Genomic DNA, 19865 nt, shown 5'->3' with positions numbered 1-19865 from the left:
GCCTAACCAAAAAAACAAAACAAAACAAAAAAAAAAAAACAACACTAAAGATTTGAAGAAACCGATATTAGAACAAATATGCAGTGGGGGATGTTTTCTATTCAGGTGAAGGAAAGTACAGATTTTTCTAATTTACCAATTTATGATGTTACTAGATTCTATTTTGATCATGAAACAAAGGAAGAACTATTGTTTTTGTGAGCCACTAAGGGAAAGATGTAGAGAAGATAAAGTCTCAATAGTAATTTACTTCTTTAATAAAAGTGTTTTATGAAGAAATTGTTACTACCATTGCTCCAATATACATGTTTGCTAATTATCTTTTAATTGAATTTCAAGATGAATCACATATTTTTCTTTCCCAAAAAGACAAATGTTCCCAAAATTCTGATCTATTTTGTGATGACAAGTAGCTGTCAGTAGTATGCCACAGATATTTTATGCTAACATATTTTTAAAGGAAAAAAATAAATCTGATCCGTTAAGGTGAAGGCAGCATTTTAACAATAAGTGAGAAAGTAATTGCTTTTTAAAGGAACACGCAATAGAGAGGATATCTTGAAAACTGATCTTTGGAAATGTTTCCATTGTTGTGTCACTTTCTTGCTGAAGGCAATGTACCAGTAGTATTCTGCCTGTTTAACCTCGCCCCCCCATCCCCCTCCCCCCCCCCCCGACATATCTGCATGTTTAAAAAAAAACTTGGAAAGAATTTTCTACACTCTTCAAAATCTTCATTTTTAAAAATGAAAACATAGAACACTTTCTGATTACTTTGCAAAAACAACTCATTAACAACAGGGAAGATGTAAATTTTTCAAGTTCAACCATATTCTTTACAGGATTGATAGATGGGATTGACAATTGACTTATCTTGATTTAGTAAGCACGTCCAATGATGTGCTTCTTCCATTTTTATCTATCTTTGATAGACTTTAAAAAACACAACAATCATTAAAGCCAAGTATCCAAATGAACCAAACTTACAAAACCAAGATTAAAAAAATAATTATTTCAATAAAACCAATTTCATTAAAATATTATTGTTGATTAATATTTTATTAGGCAAAAGTTTATTGTACTGTTAGTAAATATTTTCAAAATGTTTCCTTTTTCATCTTTTCAAAATGTACTTTTAATAATCTTACATAATTATAACTATATGCACATAATATTTTTTAAAAGCAAATATACAGATGTTGAGGGTGTATGCTTAAAACTTTTTTTTTACTAATGAGGTAAATGATTTAAAAAAAAAACTCTGAGATAACTGATGTAGAGAGCTAGGCTGACTGGGACATTAGACATAGGCTGGGGTGTCTTGATGATGACAACCAAGTACAGGCACCAACATGTTTCAATACTCAAAGATGTGCCACTAAGTTTACTGAAACTGCAAAATGCTGAATTGAGTATTGAATGAACTTAAACACTGCTGGAAAAAATTATAAAAGTTTGCCTTCATGTTCAGGATGCTTAGTTCTTAAATGTTATGCTAAATGTGACAGCTGCAAACTATCATTATTTAATATCTCAAGGATTAGCAAAAAAAAAAAGGGGAGGGGGAGAATTCATAGCAACAACAGCAATATCAAAAAGCAAAAGTGTCCAGTGGGGAGGGAAATATTTGCTCTGGGTAGGAGGCAACTAATGGTGTGGACTTAGAAATTAAATTCTGTGACTCTAAGGTTTAAGCCCATTAACCAGATAGTCCTGACACCCCACCTCCCCCCTGCCCCAAGATATGGTTGGACTAATTTCACTTCTTGCTTTTTGCTCCAGGGAACATATATTTTCATCTTCCTCTAACACAGAAGTTTTATGTGTGTTTGCTCAGCTTTGTAGGTAGTTATCTATTAATGATAGGATTAGGATAAGAAAATTCCTTAAGCTCCTCCAAAATACTCCTTCCCCCAGGATCTCACCTCATATTTCATTGAAAATAATTAAGGTTATTCCTGAGAGTTCCTTCTTCTCCTCTCTTCCTCATCTTATATCACCTAGACATCTTCCCAAGATAGCTCTTCCTTCACACCTGTCTAACATGAAGAGGTGGCCCTACTTCTTGCCAAGGCAAACCCAAGGGAATATAGACTCTTGGGGCAGCTAGGTGGTGCAGTGGATAGAGCACTGGCCCTGGAGTCAGGTGGACCTGAGTTCAAATCCGGCCTCAGACACTTGATACTTACTAGCTGTGGGACCCTTGGCAAGTCACTTAACCCCAATTGCCTCACAAAAACAAACAACAACAACAACAAAAATATACACTCTTGATCCCATCCTCTCCCAAATTCTCCAGCAGTTTGCCTCTTCTATCAACCCTACTTTGTTTCTAATTTCCATTTTTTAAAAATAATAAACATTTTTATTTATAGTTTTGAGCTCCAAATTTTATCCTTCCTCCCCTCCTTCCCATCCACCCTTCCTGAGGGGGTAAGCAATCAGATATGGGTTATACATGTGCAATGATGTAAAACATTACCACATTAGTCATTTTGCATAAGAAAACTTGAGTAAAAGAAAAAAGTTTTTTAAATGAAAGAAAGTGAAAAATAGCATGCTTCAGTCTGTGTTCAATCAATATCAGTTCTCTCTTTGGAAGTGGATAGTATATGTTATCATTAGTCCTTTGGGATTGTCTTGGATCATTGTATTGCTGAGAATAGTTAAGTCATTCAGTTCTTCATCAAACAATATTGCCATCTCTGTGAACAGTGTTCTCTTGGTTCTGCTCACTTCACTATACATCAAGTCATACAAGTCTTTCCAGGCTTTTCTGAAATCATCCTGCTTGTCATTTCTTATATTTGTTCAATCCTAATTCTTAGGGAATTATTTTCTTCAGAGAGTTTTTCCATTTGGTTTTTCAAGCTGTTGACTTTTTTCTCATGACTTTCCTGTATCACTCTCATTTTTTCCTCTACCTGTCTTACTTTATCTTCAAAGTCTTTTTTGAGCACTTCTATGGCCTGAGACCAATTCATATTTTTATTGGAAGCTTTGGATGTAGAAGCCCTGATGTTGCTATCCTCTTCTGAGGGTGCACCTTGATCTTCTTTGTCATTAAAGAAACTTTCTATGGTCTGCATCTTTCTCTGCTCATCTTGCCCATCTTTTACTTGACTTTTAACTCCTTGTTAAAGTGGGGCACTGTTTCCAGGCTGCACTGTCCCAAGCTTTAGGGGGTCCCAGGTGGTACGGTTTAAGGAGTTCTTCACTCACCTGGCCTGTGCTCTGGTCTGTAAATAACCCCAGGCCTGCTTGCTCTTCAACCAGAAAACAAAATTTTTTGTTTCCCTGAGTTGATAGCTCTGGCGAGTCTGTGCCCCTCTCCCACCTGGGCCACTGCCCCTCAAGACTGCTTCCTGGTTCCCAGCCTGTCATTTCTTTTTAATTTAATTTAATTTAATTTTTGCGGGGCAATGAGGGTTAAGTGACTTTCCCAGGGTCACACAGCTAGTAAGTGTCTGAGGCCAGATTTGAACTCAGGTCCTCCTGAATCCAGGGCCTGTGCTTTATCCACTGCTCCACCTAACTGCCCCAGCCTGTCATTTCTTATAGCACAATAACATCCCATCACCATCTTGTACCACAGCTTGTTTAGCCATTCCCCAATTGACGGGCATTCCTTTGATTTCCAGTTCTTAGCCACCACAAAAAGAGCTGCTAGAAATATTTTTATATGTCTCTAATTTTCAATCTCTCGTCTACTGGCTCTTGCCCTGCTGGCTATAGGAATATCTATGTCTACCTATCTTTAAACTCTCACTTGATCCAACCATCCCTACCAGCTATCATCCTAGCTTCTCCCTTTCTAGCTAAATTCCTTGGGAAAGCCTTATCTTCCATGTCTCTACTTCTGCTCCTCTCACTTGCTTTTAAACTCTGCAGTCTTGTTTCTGACCTTAGTATTCAACTGAAACTTCTCTCCAAAATTATCAGTGATCTCTTACTTGCCAGTTTTAATGTCCTTTTCTCATTCATCCTTCCTTACCTCTCTGAAGCATTTGATACTACTGGAACTGTAAATTGACATTATTTGATACTGTTCACCCCTGTATCTCCTTCTACTTGTCTAATAGCACACCATTTCCGTCTCCTTTGATGAATCGTTCTCCAAATCACATCCACTCTAGGCTCTCATGTCCATTGTAGGTTGTCCCTATTGGCTCTGATCTGGGATTTCTTCTCTTTTACCTCTTATCTGACTTGGTGATCTCATTCCCTCCCATGCATTCAACTATCATCTATATTCAGATGGTTCCCAAATGTGGATCATCCAGCCTTTAACTTCTTTCCTGAGCTTGTCTTCCATCATCAACTACCAAAGTTGGTGATATATAGGCATTCAAATTCAACGTGTCTAAAACAAAACTCATTATCTTTCCTCAAAACCCTTACCCTCTTCTCAGTTTTTCTTTTACTCTCTAGGATACCACCATTCTCCCAGTCACCCAGGTTCACAACCTTGGTGTCATTCTCTACTCACATTTACTCTGGATATCTAATTTGTTGCCAAGCCTTGCCTCTTCTACCTTCGCATTATCATTTACATATGTCCTCTTCTCTTTATTCACTCTGGTGTGGGACCTCATCTTCTCATAATTTTGTTGTTGTTCGGTCATTTCAGTAGTTTCCTATTTTCATGACTCCACTTGTTTTTTGTTTTTGTTTTTTTTAGCAAAAATACTGGAGTGGTTTGCCATTTCCTTCCATAACTCATTTTACAGATGAAGAAACTGAGGCAAACAGGGATTGAGTAACTTGACCAGGGAAACATAGTTACTCTGAGGTTGGATTTGAACTCAGGAAAATGAATCTTCCTAACTTGAGGCCCAATGCTCTATCCACTGCACCACCTAGCTGTCCCATCTCATAATTGGACCATTGCAATAGCCTTCTTCCACTCAGCTGCCAAAGTGATTTTCCTAAAGCCAACCATACCACTTCATTACCAAACAAGCTCCAGCGGCTCTCTCTTGCCTCCATTATTAATTAGTCAGTCAATAAACATTTATTAAGTGACTAACTTGTGCCAGGCACTGGGCTAAGCACTGGATTAAATATAAAATGCTCTGGCATTTAAAGTCCTTCACAATCTGGCCCCTTTCTATTGTTCCATTTTTCATCCTCTTTATTCTCTTCCATGCACTTTGTGATCCAGCTACTCTGGTTTACTTGCTGTTCTTGGCACATGACTCCATGCTTGGAATGGTCTCTCTTCTTACCTCCTGGCTTTTCTGGTCTTTTCCAAGACTTAGCTGAAATTCATTCTCTATAAAAGGCATTTTCTGTACTCCTAGTGCCCTCTGAGATTACCTTCATATCTATCATCCATCTATCTCTCTCTCTCTCTCTCTGTCTCTCCCCATCCACCCACCCACTCACCTACCTACCTACCTACCTATCTATTTAGCTATCTATCTACATTTACACATATATACATATACATACACACATATATGTGCATCTTAGTATGTACATGTTGTTGAGAAGTTTCAGTCCCGTCCAACTCTTCATAACCCCATTTAGGGTTTTCTTGGCAATACTGGAGTGTTTTGCCATTACTTTCTCCAGTTCATTTTACAAGTGAGGCAAACAGCTAAGTGGCAGAGTCACACAGCTAGTAAGCATCTGAAGCTGAACTTGAACTCAGATTCTCCTGACTCCAGGATTGGCACTCTCTCCACTGTGCCATCTAGCTGCCTTTAGGATGTACATAGTTATTTCTTATTTCTATATTGTCTCCTGCATATCAATGTGAGCTTTTTGAGTGATGGGATAGTGTTTTGGCCTTTCTTTGTATCTTCAATGCTTACTACAGTGCTTGCCTCATAGAAGATACTGCTCTTAGAGAAATTTCAAGGATTAACTTTTGATGCTACTTGCTCCCAATACCAAAATAAGCTGGCAGTAGAAGAAAATAGAATAGAGGTAGCCAAAGATGATACAAGAAGGAATAATTCTTGAAGCTCAATTATGACAAGTAATTCACTTGCTTTAAAAAAAAAAAAGCAAAAAAAAAATTAAAAACAGGGGGCAGCTAGGTGGTGCAGTGAATAAAGCACCAGCCCTGAATTCAGGAGGACCTGAGTTCAAATGTGGCCTCAGACACTTGACACTTACTAGCTGTGTGACCCTGGGCAAGTCACTTAACCCTCAGTGCCCCCCCCAATAAAATAAAAATTTCAAATTAAAATGAAAAGTAACCTCCGGTGGCTTATTCCCTAGTGCCTCTAGTAAAAATACATTCTTCTCTTTGGTATTTAAAGAACTTCACATATGGTTCCAACCTATTTTTCTAGACATTTCTCATTATTTCCCCTCAGACATGATGAAGCCCACTGAAACTGACCTATTTCCTACTCCCCATACACAGTATTTCATCTCCAGCCAGTTTGCCTTTGTGTTGGCTATCCCTTAGGCCTGACATGTTTGTTGTCTTCATCTATGCCTCATTAGTTTCATTTAAAGAGTGGTTCAAATACTGCCTCCTACAGGAAATCTTTTCAGATCCTCAAGCTGCAGGTGTTCCCCCTAATTTAAAAAAAAATTGTTTCGTATTAACTCTGTATATATTTGTTACTTAATTATTTTTGTGCCTGAGTCACCTAGTAGAGTCCAAGCCCCCTGAGAGGATGGCTGTTTTCATTATTTTCTTTGTGTTTTTGGTGCCTAGCAAAGTGCCTTGCTCATAGTAGGTTCTTTACTAAATGCTTGATGAATTGAACAATCAAATCTATATGCAAGGGTCCAGTACTATCCAAGACAATAAAACATATACTATCTTTGGATCAGAGAAATATACTATCTAGGATCAGAGAAAGGACAAAAAGGATGGGAACCACCCTGTGTAACCCATTTATCTGGATTTCTCCATAACGAGAGTTTCTTAGTGATAGGAGAACTAGACACAGCTGACTTTACTGTTCTTACTTTGGCCTGATAATTTCTCACCCCCTTTTCTCTACCCCAACCCCCCTCCCCCCCCCCTCGCCATTTTCCTTTTTCTAGATGTATATTGTGACACTTTGCTTCTTATCAGTGTTCTATGGCCAGGCAAATATGCTATATTTTATTTTGCATAAGAGGAGATAAAATTGGAAGGAAGTACTTTTCAGTTCAACAAGTATTAATGCCCCAGTCCTGAGTTTGAGATTCTTTTATCCCCTCAGAACCTGGGTTGGGTTAGAAGAATTATTTAGAGCCAGGAAGAATTTCATAGGTCATCTAATCCTTCTACTTTATAGAAAAAACTCCTGAGGCTCAGAGACATTAAATGACTTGTGGGGCAGCTAGGTGGCACAGTGGATAGAGCACTGGCCCTGGAGTCAGAAGTACCTGAGTTCAAATGCGGCCTCAGACACTTGACACTTACTAGTTGTGTGACCCTGGGCAAGTCACTTAACCCCAATTGCCCTCCCCCCCCAAAAAAAGAGACTTTCCCAAAGTCACAGAATTTACTTTTAAGAGAGATGAAATTGAATTTAGGGTCTCTGACTCCAAATTCAGGGAACTTTACACTACATCATTCTGTTGCTCTAGATCTTAGATTAGCCTTCTATTTAGTGTCTCCTCAGTGAATTGAAGGTCCTGTGCCAAACTCAATGGGCAACTAGGGTGGATAAAACACCCAGCCTGGAGTCAGGAAGAGTAATCTTCATGAGTTCAAATCTAGCCTCAGACACTTACTAGCTGTGTAATCCTAGACAAGTCACTTAACCCAGTTTGTCTCAGTTTCCCCATCTGTAAAATGAGCTAGAGAAGGAAATGACAAACCACTCCAGGATCCTTACCAAGAAAACCCCCAAATGAGGTCACAGGGGGTCAAACATGACAGAAATGACTGAACAACAAAAGGGAGATACTACTAATTAATTATGAATCCTCTCTACTCAGCCTCTTGCTTTCTTATGACAAAGCTTTTTGCCAGGTCAACTTTACATTAAGAAATAAGAAAATGTGGGAGAAATTCCTAGGGGGAAAGATTGGATTAAATTGGGCATAAGATGGATCTTGATTTTTCCCTGCTTTGTCTTATTTTCTTCCCTTCCATCTTTGTGTCTTATATTTATGTAGTTCATTTCAAACCCATTAGAGATCTCTGTCTTTCTCTGGCAGACTATGTCTAGATATCTTGCTGCCCACTTGACTGTGCGAAGTTAGTAGAATTCACCTTACCAGGCAAACATTCTTTCTGAGTATAAATTGCTTTCCCCAGGATGCCACCTGGGAACAGCAGCTTTGCAGAAGGACATAGCTTAAAGAAGCAAGTAAGAAGTGGATCCCACTTATCATTTTTTGAACCATCTTCATTTGTTTATTTCCAAGGGAACAAGTCTCAATTTTTTTGTTGTTATTGTTTTAAAAAAAGATATGAAGACAAGATACTGTTTGGTTCCTGCCTTCATTTCCTGTCTCCTGTCACAGGAGGGATATTTTAAGCAGGATGAATTGTTATTGAATTGCTGCTCTTCTGAACCCAGAGCAATCAATCTTGTCTTGAACCCCAGGCCTACCAGTCTGCCTGCTAAGTCTCTTCTTTCTGGGGCAGACTTATTTACGGAGTCAAGGCAAGGGTAATTTCACTCCCCCGTCCTTCACTGCCCGTTCCTTTCTCTGCCACTCTTAAAAATAGCCCAGGGCTCTGACGAAGACCCAGGGTCCTATTACCTCCATCATGCATGGTTCGATCACAACTCTTTAGAGTCTAGCAACCTTGTTCTTCCCAGGAGGCTTTGGTCACGTTTGGTGTTTGGATGGCCCTTCTCCCTTATGAGTGAGTAGCAGTAGCAAATGGAGGAAAGAATGGGGAAAATCATTCTTTACTTTGCTCAGGCTAGTTGGCTAGTTCAGTCAGGAACCGCTCCCCTAGAGGCAGATTACCCAGGCCAGTCTGTCCCTTTTTAAAGCAGCCAAGGGGTCTCAGTTTTGAAGTAAATTACTTCCTCTTGCCCCAGGTTACTACAAGGGATAGCATGGCTTGGCATAACAGCACAGAATAGTATCGTATAGTAGGATACCTTTAGCTTTCACTCTGTGTCTGCTTCCTTTTCTGACTGCAAAAATGTTGGAAGATCAGTGAGAAGCAAACATTTTGGTGAAACTCTTGCTGTTTTTAAGTCGTTATTTGCTTCCTTTTGTTATTTTGTTGTTGTCCTGTGGAAAGCACCACAAAACTACAATGTTTTTAATGAGGTGGGTAAATAATGAAGACAAGCTGTAAGGAAAGGCCCCCTATGAGATATGGGATGGGGAACAACTTTAAGACCTAAACTCCAGGGTGCCCCCTCCCTTGGGATCTGGATGGGTCTGGCACAAAGGGGGTTAAATAAAATTTTTCTAGACCAGAGGCTCTTACTTGGGTTCTGTGAACTTGTGGGGTTTTGTTGTTGTTGTTGTTTTTATTTTGTTTTTTTCTGTGAACTTGTTTTTTAAAAAATATTTTGATAACTATATTTCAACATAATTGGTTTCCTTTATCCTATGCATTTTATTTTATGCATTTAAAGACATAATGCTGAAAAGCGTTTTATAGGCTTCGACAGATTGTAGAAGGGGTCCGTGACAAAAAAAAGGTTAAGACTTATATAAACTTGATGGTCTAATGCCTTATCTTGTACTATCACTTTCCCCTTTATAACTATCTAATAAGAGTTCAATTAAAAAAAAAAAACATCAACCAGTTGGGAACATGCTATGCTAAAGCTAGCAGACCTGGGGGAATCCCAGTCCCTACCCAAGAGACCAAGCAAGAACTAATGGCAGTGACCCCAGCAGATACGGGTCGTTGCACTATTAGAGAGCATTGAAAAAGGAGGGTGGTCTGGGCTATATTCATGTGAGACAAAAGTTTGCAATGTTCTTATGTTCCTAAGAAATAGGGCACTACTACTTCAAGTTACAGTTAGATTAAATTGGCCATCTGTATTTCTTCTTCTGTAAAAACAACAACAAAAAAAACCCCCTGAATTTAAAACATATTGTTAGTCACAGATTTTATTCTTTGTTTCTGTTATTATTAACATGATAGAAACCTTTCCCAATATGTTCTAAATAAAAAGTTCCTCTTATCTGAAGTGTTTTATAGATATTATCTCGCAAGTCTGTGAAATAACTTTGGGAGGCTGGTTGGAGGTCATTGGGAGTCAAGGGTTATGGGTTCCATTTTACGGAGAGGAGAATTGAAAGTCTAGGGAGTGGGGGGACCTAGGTGGCGCGGTGGATAGAGCACTGGCCCTGGAATCAGGAGTACCTGAGTTCAAATTCAGCCTCAGACATTTGACACTTACTAGCTGTGTGACCCTGGGCAAGTCACTTAACCCCAATTGCCTCACCAAAAAAAAAAAAGTCTAGGGCGTACAGTAACTTCCCAAAGGTCATACAACTGAATAAAAAGTGGCATCGAACTAGGATTTGGGGCTTCTGTAACTGCCCTTATATAAAGGACCTGCAGCCACTATTTGTCCCATGTAAACCTCATTCCCCACCCCCCTCAAAGCGTCGTAATGTTGACAGTCAGGTGTTACTGGACTTGGACAAGCCAGATTCTTTGGCTCAGTGGATTTCAATAGGAGCCCCATTTTTTTTTTTTTTTTTTTGCCCTTAGAGCACTTGGCTGCACTTAGCTAAAGAGAGCCCCTCGAAGGCACAGCCTCTGTAGCAAGGGAATCTCTTTAGCAGGATATCTGGGTGAACTTTCTCCAGGACCGAGTTGCTACTGGCTCAGAAGCTTTGGAGACAGACCATAGCTGGCTTTTTCCATTCCCATTTCCCCCATTTATTCATTTTTCTTTTCAATCTACATTCAGCCTATTCCCCAGCTTCCTCCCTCCCCTGTCCCTTCCCTCCCCACCCCCACCCCCCACCCCCCCATTGCGTCCTGGCCTCAATTTGGCGGGCAGATGCTTCTCTCCTCGGCGCAGTTGCCTCTGCAGCCTCTGGAGCCCGACCCCAAGGAGCAGTCTGTCTGGAGCACAGGAAGGGGGCGGGGAGCTCTGGTTCACTGCAACTGACGTCTCCACCTGCTGGCTGCCCTGACTCTTACTGCATGCAGCTCTCCTTGTCCCTTCTGCCTCCGCTGCCACTGTTGCCGCCGCCGTCATTGTTACTGTTGCTGCAATATTTCATAACATATGATCCAGGAACCTCAGGTGGAAAGCATGCTCAGGCAGATGGCACAGTGTGCTGCTCTTAGAAGGATCTGTTTCTGTCAGAGGCTCCGAATAAGTTTCCCCTGAGAAAAAGTCTGAAGGGGTGGGGAGCTAACCCTTCAATACATGTTGCTCTCCCTCCAGGGACCCTTTCATGAGGACTGAGGCAGGAGCAGCTGCTGAGAGTCTCCCGACATGACATCCGCCACTGAGTTTGACAACCTGGGCATCCAGCAGTACAGCAGGATCAACGCCCGCTGGGACTCCCCAGACAATGAGTTGGACAACGACAATAGCTCCGCCAGGCTCTTTGAAAGGTCTCGGATCAAGGCCCTAGCAGGTACTCTTCTGAAAGGTGAAGGGATGGAGTATGGGTGGGGAGAATCTTCCTCAGTACCCTTCTTTCCCCAAGACCACCTGTATTCCCAAACCTCTGAGTGTGAATGGCAGGGGGAGCGTTGGGGGTGCTTCTTGGGTGAATCCTGCTGATGCCTGATGGGAATTTGTTCATAGGGGATTCAGTCTTCCATCTGTGCTCTGAGTTTGTTAAATAGTATTGGCCACAACCACTGTTCACACCTGTTCTCTAGTTCATTCATATTTCACCCTATGAAAAAGGAGGTGGTTGGTGTGTGTGTGTGTGTGTGGGGGGCATCCTAAGTCACCTGTAGCCAAATTCAGGAGTCAGAGAGAGCCCAGTCAACTGAATGAGATAATTACTGTGTTAAGGGTGGATAATTATATTATCAACCAGCCTCTGATCTCCTTTTCCCTTTCCCTTCCTCCTATCTGCAGGATTGTGCAGGATCTATAACTCCCCAATTGGGCATTGGGTTGATCATACCTACCTAGGGTCTCACAAGGAAAGAGTAACCAGGTGTGAAATTGAGAACAGGCAGCCTTCTCGGGACTCCAAAGGGGAGGAGGGGAAAGGTTTTCTGAGGTAAACTCTTGGATTTCACCTACTAAGTTCATGATGGGGTTTGTGGGGTTTTGTTGTTGTTGTTAGGTAATTTTTAAAAATCCCAACTCTCCAGTATAATAAATAGTTTCTATTCCTTCTTACTGAGATATCATTTCCTCCTACTTCCTGGGATATGATTTTTTGTTGTTTGATCTTTTCTGTGATGTACCTTCATTACTGAGTCCTAACCTGGAATAACCTGGGTCCTGGTCATTTTGAAGGATATTTGATCATCACATGGGGAGGTGGGAAGAGGTAAGCATCCCATTCCTCCCACCTGACCCACTATTTGGCTTTAGGAACCTCCTTCATAAAGGAGGCTGTATTTTTTCTCTTACATATCCCCATTCAATTGACCCTACTCTCTTTTCTTTTATGGAAAACTTTGCTGTGGGTGAGGTGCAGATCTGCTAGCTCCTTAGTTGATAAGCCCTTACTGGGGTCCATGAACTCTTTTTGTGTAATATTTTATAACCATATTTCAACATCATTAGCTTCCTTTATAATCCAATGCATTTCATTTTATTCATTTAAAAATATTCTGAGAAGAGTTCCATAGGCTTCATCAGACTGCCAAAGGGGTACATGCCACAAAAGTGCTTTAAAACCCCCACTTTGTATGCTTTTTTTTGAGGTCACCATTCAATGGATGTATAAACCTTAAAACACCATGTCAATGGAAGTTATTGAGTGAATTTATTCCCTTTTCTGCCCTCACTTTAGGGAGACTCCTTTGAAGCAAACTTCTTGATTCTTGGCAGACCTGGGGCGTTGGACACTTATCTTGTCCTACATCTTACCCATGTCTTAGAAAGTATCTAAGGATACCTCTCTCACATACAACATCCTCTCTACTTCTGCTCTCCAACATATATAACACAATGGCTTAGAAATAGTCCCTGTCTCATAATATAAGAGTCTTGATTTGAATACCTGAGAAATTATTGTGCTGTTTTTTTCTTTCCTCTCTCTTTCCCATCTGCATTATAGGATCATAGATAGAAGGGAGATAGAGATAGAAGGGAGCTCTAAGGCCATTCAGTCCAACCCCCCCTCAGTTTAGAGTGGAGAAGATTGAGGCCTAGAAACGTTGTGACTTCATTGAGTTCACACAGGTAGCAAGTAGCAGAGTGAGAATTTTTAACCTGGTTCCTCTGATTACAAATCCAGCATTTTAAAAATTGCATCATTGTTTCTCTTAGTGGCAGAGGTAAAAACACCAACTTATTTGTATTTGTAATTCATACTCTAGCCAATACCAAAACATTGGACTATTTTGACTTTACCAACCTGTTAACTCCCTGGGTTGGCTGGGCCACAGTAGAGTGTATACGTGTGATCAAAGAGTTATTCCTTGTGTGATAGGGCTTTCCCAAGGGTCACATGAAAAGTAGATCTTTCTTGGTTTATTTTCCAGATTATCCATTCCTTAGGAGACCACCTTTACCATATCATCCCTCTGGGTTTGAGTTTCTTTCAAATTGCTTGACTTTCTTTTTGACTTTAGAGGTAACTTGGACATATATTAGGTAATGAAGCTAGTTTCATTATCACAAAGCCAGAGGCAGCCACATGTTAGAATCAAACACCAGGCACTAGTAGAGGAGAGGAGGGAACTCCTACTAATGACGTCATGGTCTTCACTGGGGTGACTCATGCTATCCCATCAGAGAATTTGTAGGTCATTCTCAAATATTCAAACCTATGATCTCATCTATGTGGGTACTTCTTCTATTAATGCAGATGAAATGTAGTTCATCTGAGGCTGTCAGTGTAACCATAGAAATAGCATAATTTATTAGGATATCTATCTAGAGAATTAAAAATAAAATTTTCAAGATGAACATTTATTGGATATTCGATCAGAAAAGGGCATTATTTTAAATCTTTATTTAACAAGAACCTAAACTTATACTGGAATAGTGGGTACAGCACTGGAAGAGCCAAGAATACCTAAGTTCAAATCCAATCTCAGACACTTCTGGCTGTATGCCCCAGGGCAAGTTTCCTCATCTGTAAAATCAGGGGGTAGGACTTGATGGAATCCAAGGTCCCTTTCACCTTTATGAATCTTTTTTTTTCTTTCTTTTTCTTTTTTTTTTTTTTTTTGCAGGGCAATGGGAGTTAAGTGACTTGCCCAGGGTCACACAGCTAGTAAGTGTCAAGTGTCTGAAGCCAGATTTGAACTCAGGTCCATTTCACCTTTAAATCTAGGATCCAGTGATCCTTTCTTCCTATGATTTCAACAAAAGGGGTCCCACCAATGTGTTGAGGGCCTTCCTTTATTTCTTCGGACAATGGAAGGATACCAGTGAAATACATAGGCTATAAATCAGTCATCCATTATTCTTAGCATGACACTGATTTTTTTTTTCTCATAGGTTGATAACAGCATTTGGAAATAATAAAAATGGTAGCCAATATTTATACAGTGCTTTTAGGCTTGCAAAATACTTGACTATATCTCATTTATTCTTCACAGCTTTGGGAGGGTAGGTATTACAGATATAATTCTGGTTTTACGAAAAGAACTTAATGGGGCAGCTAGGTGGCGCAGTGGATAGAGCACCGGCCCTGGAGTCAGGAGTACCTGAGTTCAAATCCAGCCTCAGACATTTACTAGCTGTGTGACCCTGGGCAAGTCACTTAACCCCAATTGCCTCACTAAAAAAACAAAACAAAAACAAAAACAAAAACTTAAGTGACTTGGCCCTGATTACCATAGTACATGAGATTTGAACTCAGGTCTCTCTTGACTCCAGGTCTTGCTCCCTTTCTACCACCCCATGGTTCTTATGACTGCACAGAGTTGGAAAGCCACCAAGTTGCTGAGGTGTGTGGCTATATCCAACAATACAGAGAGCCTTATTAATAATTAGGAGAAGATTTTTAAAAATATGCTCTTATCCCATCTTGGAGTGTCTGTCTTGAATGACCTGTAGCCAAAGTCAAGACTCAGACAGTCCAATGAATGAGCACTGAACCAGTATGTAAAGGGTTAATCAATTCATATTCAATCAATAAACATTTATTAAGTGCCTACTCTGTGTCAGGCATTGTGTAGAGGGATAGAGATAGTACTTTTGAATAAAAGTATTTTATTATTTTCCAGTTACATGTAGAGATAATTTTCAACATTTGTTTTGATAAGATTTCCAATTTCCAATTTTTCTCCATCCCTCCCCTCCTTCCCCTCCCTCCCCTAGACAACAGGTTATCTGATATAGGTTATATATATAATAACATTAAACATATTTCTGCAAGAGGTAGTACTTTTGACCATCAATATTTGTGCTATGTTGGAGAGTGAGACTGGTTAGGCATTTGCTAGTCTCTGCAAGCCCCCTTAGAGATCTATATGAGGATTGCCATTTCCTAAGAGCCTTCAGAGTATTTAGAATTCTTACATAGAGTCTTAACTGAGAGCAATGACTATTCAATTGTGATATATTTTATCACACTCTAGAGATGTTCTTTGTAAGTGACTCTGGGAAAGGGCATCCTATCTATCCTTTGCATCATGATACTGTGCTTTGTAACTATAGATGTTTGGGATGGGGAGGTTGGTCTGTATGGAGAGGCCTTGGCATTTTTTTCCCTTTTTTGGTGGAAATGGGGGTTGGGGAGGCAATCAGGGTTAAGTGACTTTCCCAGAGTCACACAAGTAATTAGTGTCTGAGGCTGGATTTGAGTTTAGGTCCTTCTGACTACAGAGCCAGTGCTCCATCTATTCTGCCACCTAGCTGCCCCCATTTCTTGTCTAAAATAATCTTTTTGGTCTTTTTTTTCCTCTGTGATGGGAGATTTGGGGGTGACCTTTTCTCTTTGCTCATACCTTTTGATTGACCTTTCAGAATATCAGTCAAGTTGCTGCCCTTGCTTCTCTCACCTTCCGTACAATGCTCTTCTTCCTCATTGCAACTTTCCTCAGCATTGAGCCCCACCACTCTTCCTAGAAAATACGGTGGCAGAGGAAAGAATTAGGGCCTTGGGATATTCTTAAGAAGGGAGTGGAGTAAGGCTTGAAAGGCACTTTCCCCACAATTCTTTGATGTGGATGATGTAATATTATGCCACTCTCCAGGTGAGAAAACTAAAGGTCTGAGGGGTTAAATGATTTGCCTTTGGTCAGATACCTAGTTAGCATCTGAGGTTGGATTCAAATCACCATCTACTTTTTCAAGTCCACATACTATGCCTCACTTCCTCTCATTATTAGGCTGGTACTTCTTTCTTCTTATTCCCATAGACTTTGACTCCTCACACTCACGCTCAGATATGAACACCCAGGGTTAATGAAATCTGATGTTGTACAAGTCTGGCTATCAATCAGTCCACTTTTTCCTAGTAGACAAACTAGTCTCTTTTTTTTCCCATAGAAGTCATACTTTATACAAACTAGTCTTTAGGATGAGCTTAAGCATAGTTTGGTGGCAGACCAAATGTGAGTGAGCAGAGAATTGGAAAGGTTGCAATTCTCTTGTTTGCTTCGCTTCTCAAGCTTCACTGTGGATGCTGACTCTTCTTGCTTTCCAACTTCCTTTGAACCCCATTCCCCTTCCCCACCTTGCTCGATTTAGTTCATTATCAAACCTCATTTAAGGGTAACATCAATGCTTTCTGCCTCTTTTTAGTTTCATTCAAACCTCTGCACTTCAAAAAGGGATATTTCTTGTTTGGCCCTCCATCCTAAGTCACTGCATCCCCCTCCTGGTGCCCCTATAAACAAGCCATATGGTTATTCTGTCTGAAAAACAGCAGCTTTCAAATGCAATTACACAGACTGGGTTTGATTTGAATCTGAGGATTTGGGCTGCTCCAGCTCTGCTTTCAGAGGTGGATGACTTGACCTCAATGGAACATAACCCAAGGTGAGAGGTGAAGGTTGTGGTTTTTGTAAGTATATTTTGAACTATTACTCCTGTGGTTCATCCTGAACATTAAGTAGTTTCTCCTTGGACTGCTGTGTCTGTTAATTTCCTGGCTTTTCATTGCTGCTTAAGGAAGGAAAAAAAGAGAAACTGAGGCTTCAGTTTTCCCAAAGAGATTCCAGACAGCCTTTTGGGAAAAGTGTTTCCTCTTGAAGCCTCCCTCCCATTCTCTCTCTCTCTCTCTCTCTCTCTCTCTCTCTCTCTCTCTCTCTCTCTCTCTCTCTCTCTCTCTCTCTCTCCCTCCCTCCCCATCTCTCTCTCCCCATCTCTCTTTCCCCATCTCTCTCCATCTCCCTTACTCCCCTCTCCCTTTCTACTTTTCCTTCCTCTTTATTTTTCTCCCTCCCCCTCTCCCTTTTTGGTGAGGATTTAGAAAAGAGATAAAATACCTAAGGCCAGGAAGAATTATCCAGTCAGATTGCTTATTCTTTACTCCCCACTTCCCCATTTCTCTGCCTATGGTGTATTCTCTAGTGACCCTGAAAGAGAGAAGGCAAAACTGGGAGGAACAGATCTAGCTCCCTTAGAGGAGACGTGGCCCACCTGAAAAAGAGGGTCTCTGAGAATGGAATGGACTGTATTTCTTGGGTATGGTAGAACAGCAAGTTTGTGGTTGGAGTCCTCATCCAAAGGATGCAGCTAGGACTGGTGGACTGAACCACATGGTTCCAGCATTGCATTCCACCCTTCAGTTCCTTGACCTCTACCATACACAGGCCCTGGTTCCAAATCATCAATTTACACACATGCTAATTCTTTAGTAGCCTGGCCTGTAGGTATTCTTGCCCTCTGACACTCCTGGGCCCCTTGGGAATTCCCGTAAAGGAGATTTTTGGCTGCCACCATCCTCCACAAATAAGTCATGACTCAGGAAGACTTTATGTCAAGATATTGAATAGTTCCACAAGGAGCACTGGAATCAGAAAAACTGGAAAGAGGGTCAGCAGTTAGTTACTTAAGCTGCCAAATCCTGGAGAAGCTAAGCCTCTGTCAATCATAGAATCTTGTGTTAATGGTAGAAAAGCAACTTGCGTGGTCACTTGTGAGAGTTTAAAAAAAAAATCACCTAACTTGCAAGAGAGTTTAATTGTTTTGCCAGACCTGTATTTTCATTGTTTTAGGATTGGGGTTGGATTTGTGATTACATTGCTTCTAAATGCAAAAACTCCCTTTAGCACCTTCTCTCATTGATGGAGGATAAGGAAATTTCTGATGAGGAATCTGCCTCTGTGTTCTGCACATGATAACCTTACAGAGTTGGTGAAAGCACTGAGAGGTTAAGTCACTCGCCGAAGGTCATGCAGGCAGTATATGTCAGAATCAGGACTTTGAAGCAAGGTCTTCGGGATTCTGCAGCTGGCTTTCTATCCATTCCACCAGGCTTCCTCTCCTATAATTATTGAAATGGATGATTTTTTTCCAGATTCTAAGAATTCAAGTCTTTTGTATATACACTGCAACTATAGTGGGAAAACATGTTAAAATTTCTAAAACCGTTGATGGTAACCAGTACAAAGCAAGAATTAAATTAGGATCAAAATAGAGCAAGAATTAAGTCATCATCCTCCCTTTGCCACCTTACTCTTTAAGATTGTGTCCTCTTCAGGCAGATCTGCCATTCCCAAGATGTCTCCCTCTATACTATTCCCCTCAACATCCTATCCTATTCCTTCCCAACATGGGTAAAAAGCTATGCTTCTTCTAATTTCTGAAAGTCTCAGCTTGAGAATGCTTTGCAGGAGAGTAGCCAGCTACTCTCAAACTGAGGGTGACTATGATATACCATTAGATGGATATTCTATTAAATATTAACATATTGAGGTTAATAATAAGACTTGGCTTTCTCCCCTCATTATGAAAGCTGAATGGCTTGCTTTAATGGATACTGCCATCTTTGGGAAATACCTATTAATTTTTAGGCCAGTCGTTTCCATGGGCACACTTATACACTAGCACTAGCTACACTTGCTTAGTTTTCCCAGCTGCCCCAGCTTCTACATTCTACTCTGCAGAAGAGGGACCAAGGGCATTGTTCCCTGAATATCTGCAGTAATTTTTCATTTCTTTTTTTTTAATGGAGAAGCTAAAAGAGGCCTGTAGGAAGGAGAGTGACTCAAGCTCAGGTCAGGAGGCTTGGATAGACCTGGAAGCAATAGAATTTGTGGAAGCCTTGTCTTCAGTGTTTCTATATTCTTCTGGACAGTATTGGCTCCAACATAGCAAGGGAATGGGGAGCATTATGAAGAGTGTCGAGGAGGGTCACAGAAGTCACTTGCCCCCACCCTTTTCTAATAATGCTACCTCTGGGTGTCTCCAGCAGGTGACACAGCTAGGTGGTGCAGCAGATAGAACATACTGTCGATAGAATACTGGACCTGGAGTCAAAAAATCCTGGGTTCATGGGGGGCAGCTAGGTGGTGCAGTGGATAAAGCACCGGCCCTGGATTCAGGAGGACCTGAGTTCAAATCTGGCCTCAGACACTTGACACTTACTAGCTGTGTGACCCTGGGCAAGTCACTTAACCCTCATTACCCAGCAAAAACAAAACAAAACAAAACAAAAAACAAAAAAACAAAACAAAACAAAAAATCCTGGGTTCAGTTCCAGCCTTAAACACTTTCTAGCTTTGTGACTCTGGCAAGTCACTAAACCTCTGATTGCCTCAGTTTCCTTAGTCGTAAAATGAGGATAATAATAGTACCTACCTCACTGAGTTGTTGTGAGGATCAGATGACATGTCTGATAATCAGATGAGATAATTAAGTGCTTTTTAAAGTGCTTAGCACAGTGCCTGGTACATGAGAGGTATTGTTTAA

General features: G+C 40.6%; 1 protein-coding gene across 2 annotated transcripts in view; it reads left to right on the top strand.

Moving 5' to 3' along the window:
* SPTB (spectrin beta, erythrocytic) overlaps positions 1-19865 on the top strand; it is a 175543-nt gene that overhangs the window by 44661 nt on the left and 111017 nt on the right. Inside the window, exons 1-2 of one of the 2 annotated variants that reach the window (XM_043983696.1) lie at positions 8669-8779; positions 11298-11493. In XM_043983696.1, the coding sequence (XP_043839631.1) occupies positions 11349-11493 (145 nt within the window). In that variant the 5' untranslated portion in view covers positions 8669-8779; positions 11298-11348. Of the gene's footprint in view, positions 1-8668; positions 8780-11297; positions 11494-19865 lie in introns of those variants that run through there. The other variant, XM_043983695.1, reaches the window with a different exon arrangement.

The sequence above is a fragment of the Dromiciops gliroides genome, chromosome 2, assembly GCF_019393635.1.
Source record: "Dromiciops gliroides isolate mDroGli1 chromosome 2, mDroGli1.pri, whole genome shotgun sequence".
In the NCBI taxonomy this organism is placed as follows: Eukaryota; Metazoa; Chordata; class Mammalia; order Microbiotheria; family Microbiotheriidae; genus Dromiciops; species Dromiciops gliroides.
The sequence above is the reverse complement of the archived record's forward strand: the minus strand, read 5'-3'. Positions and strand labels throughout refer to the sequence as shown.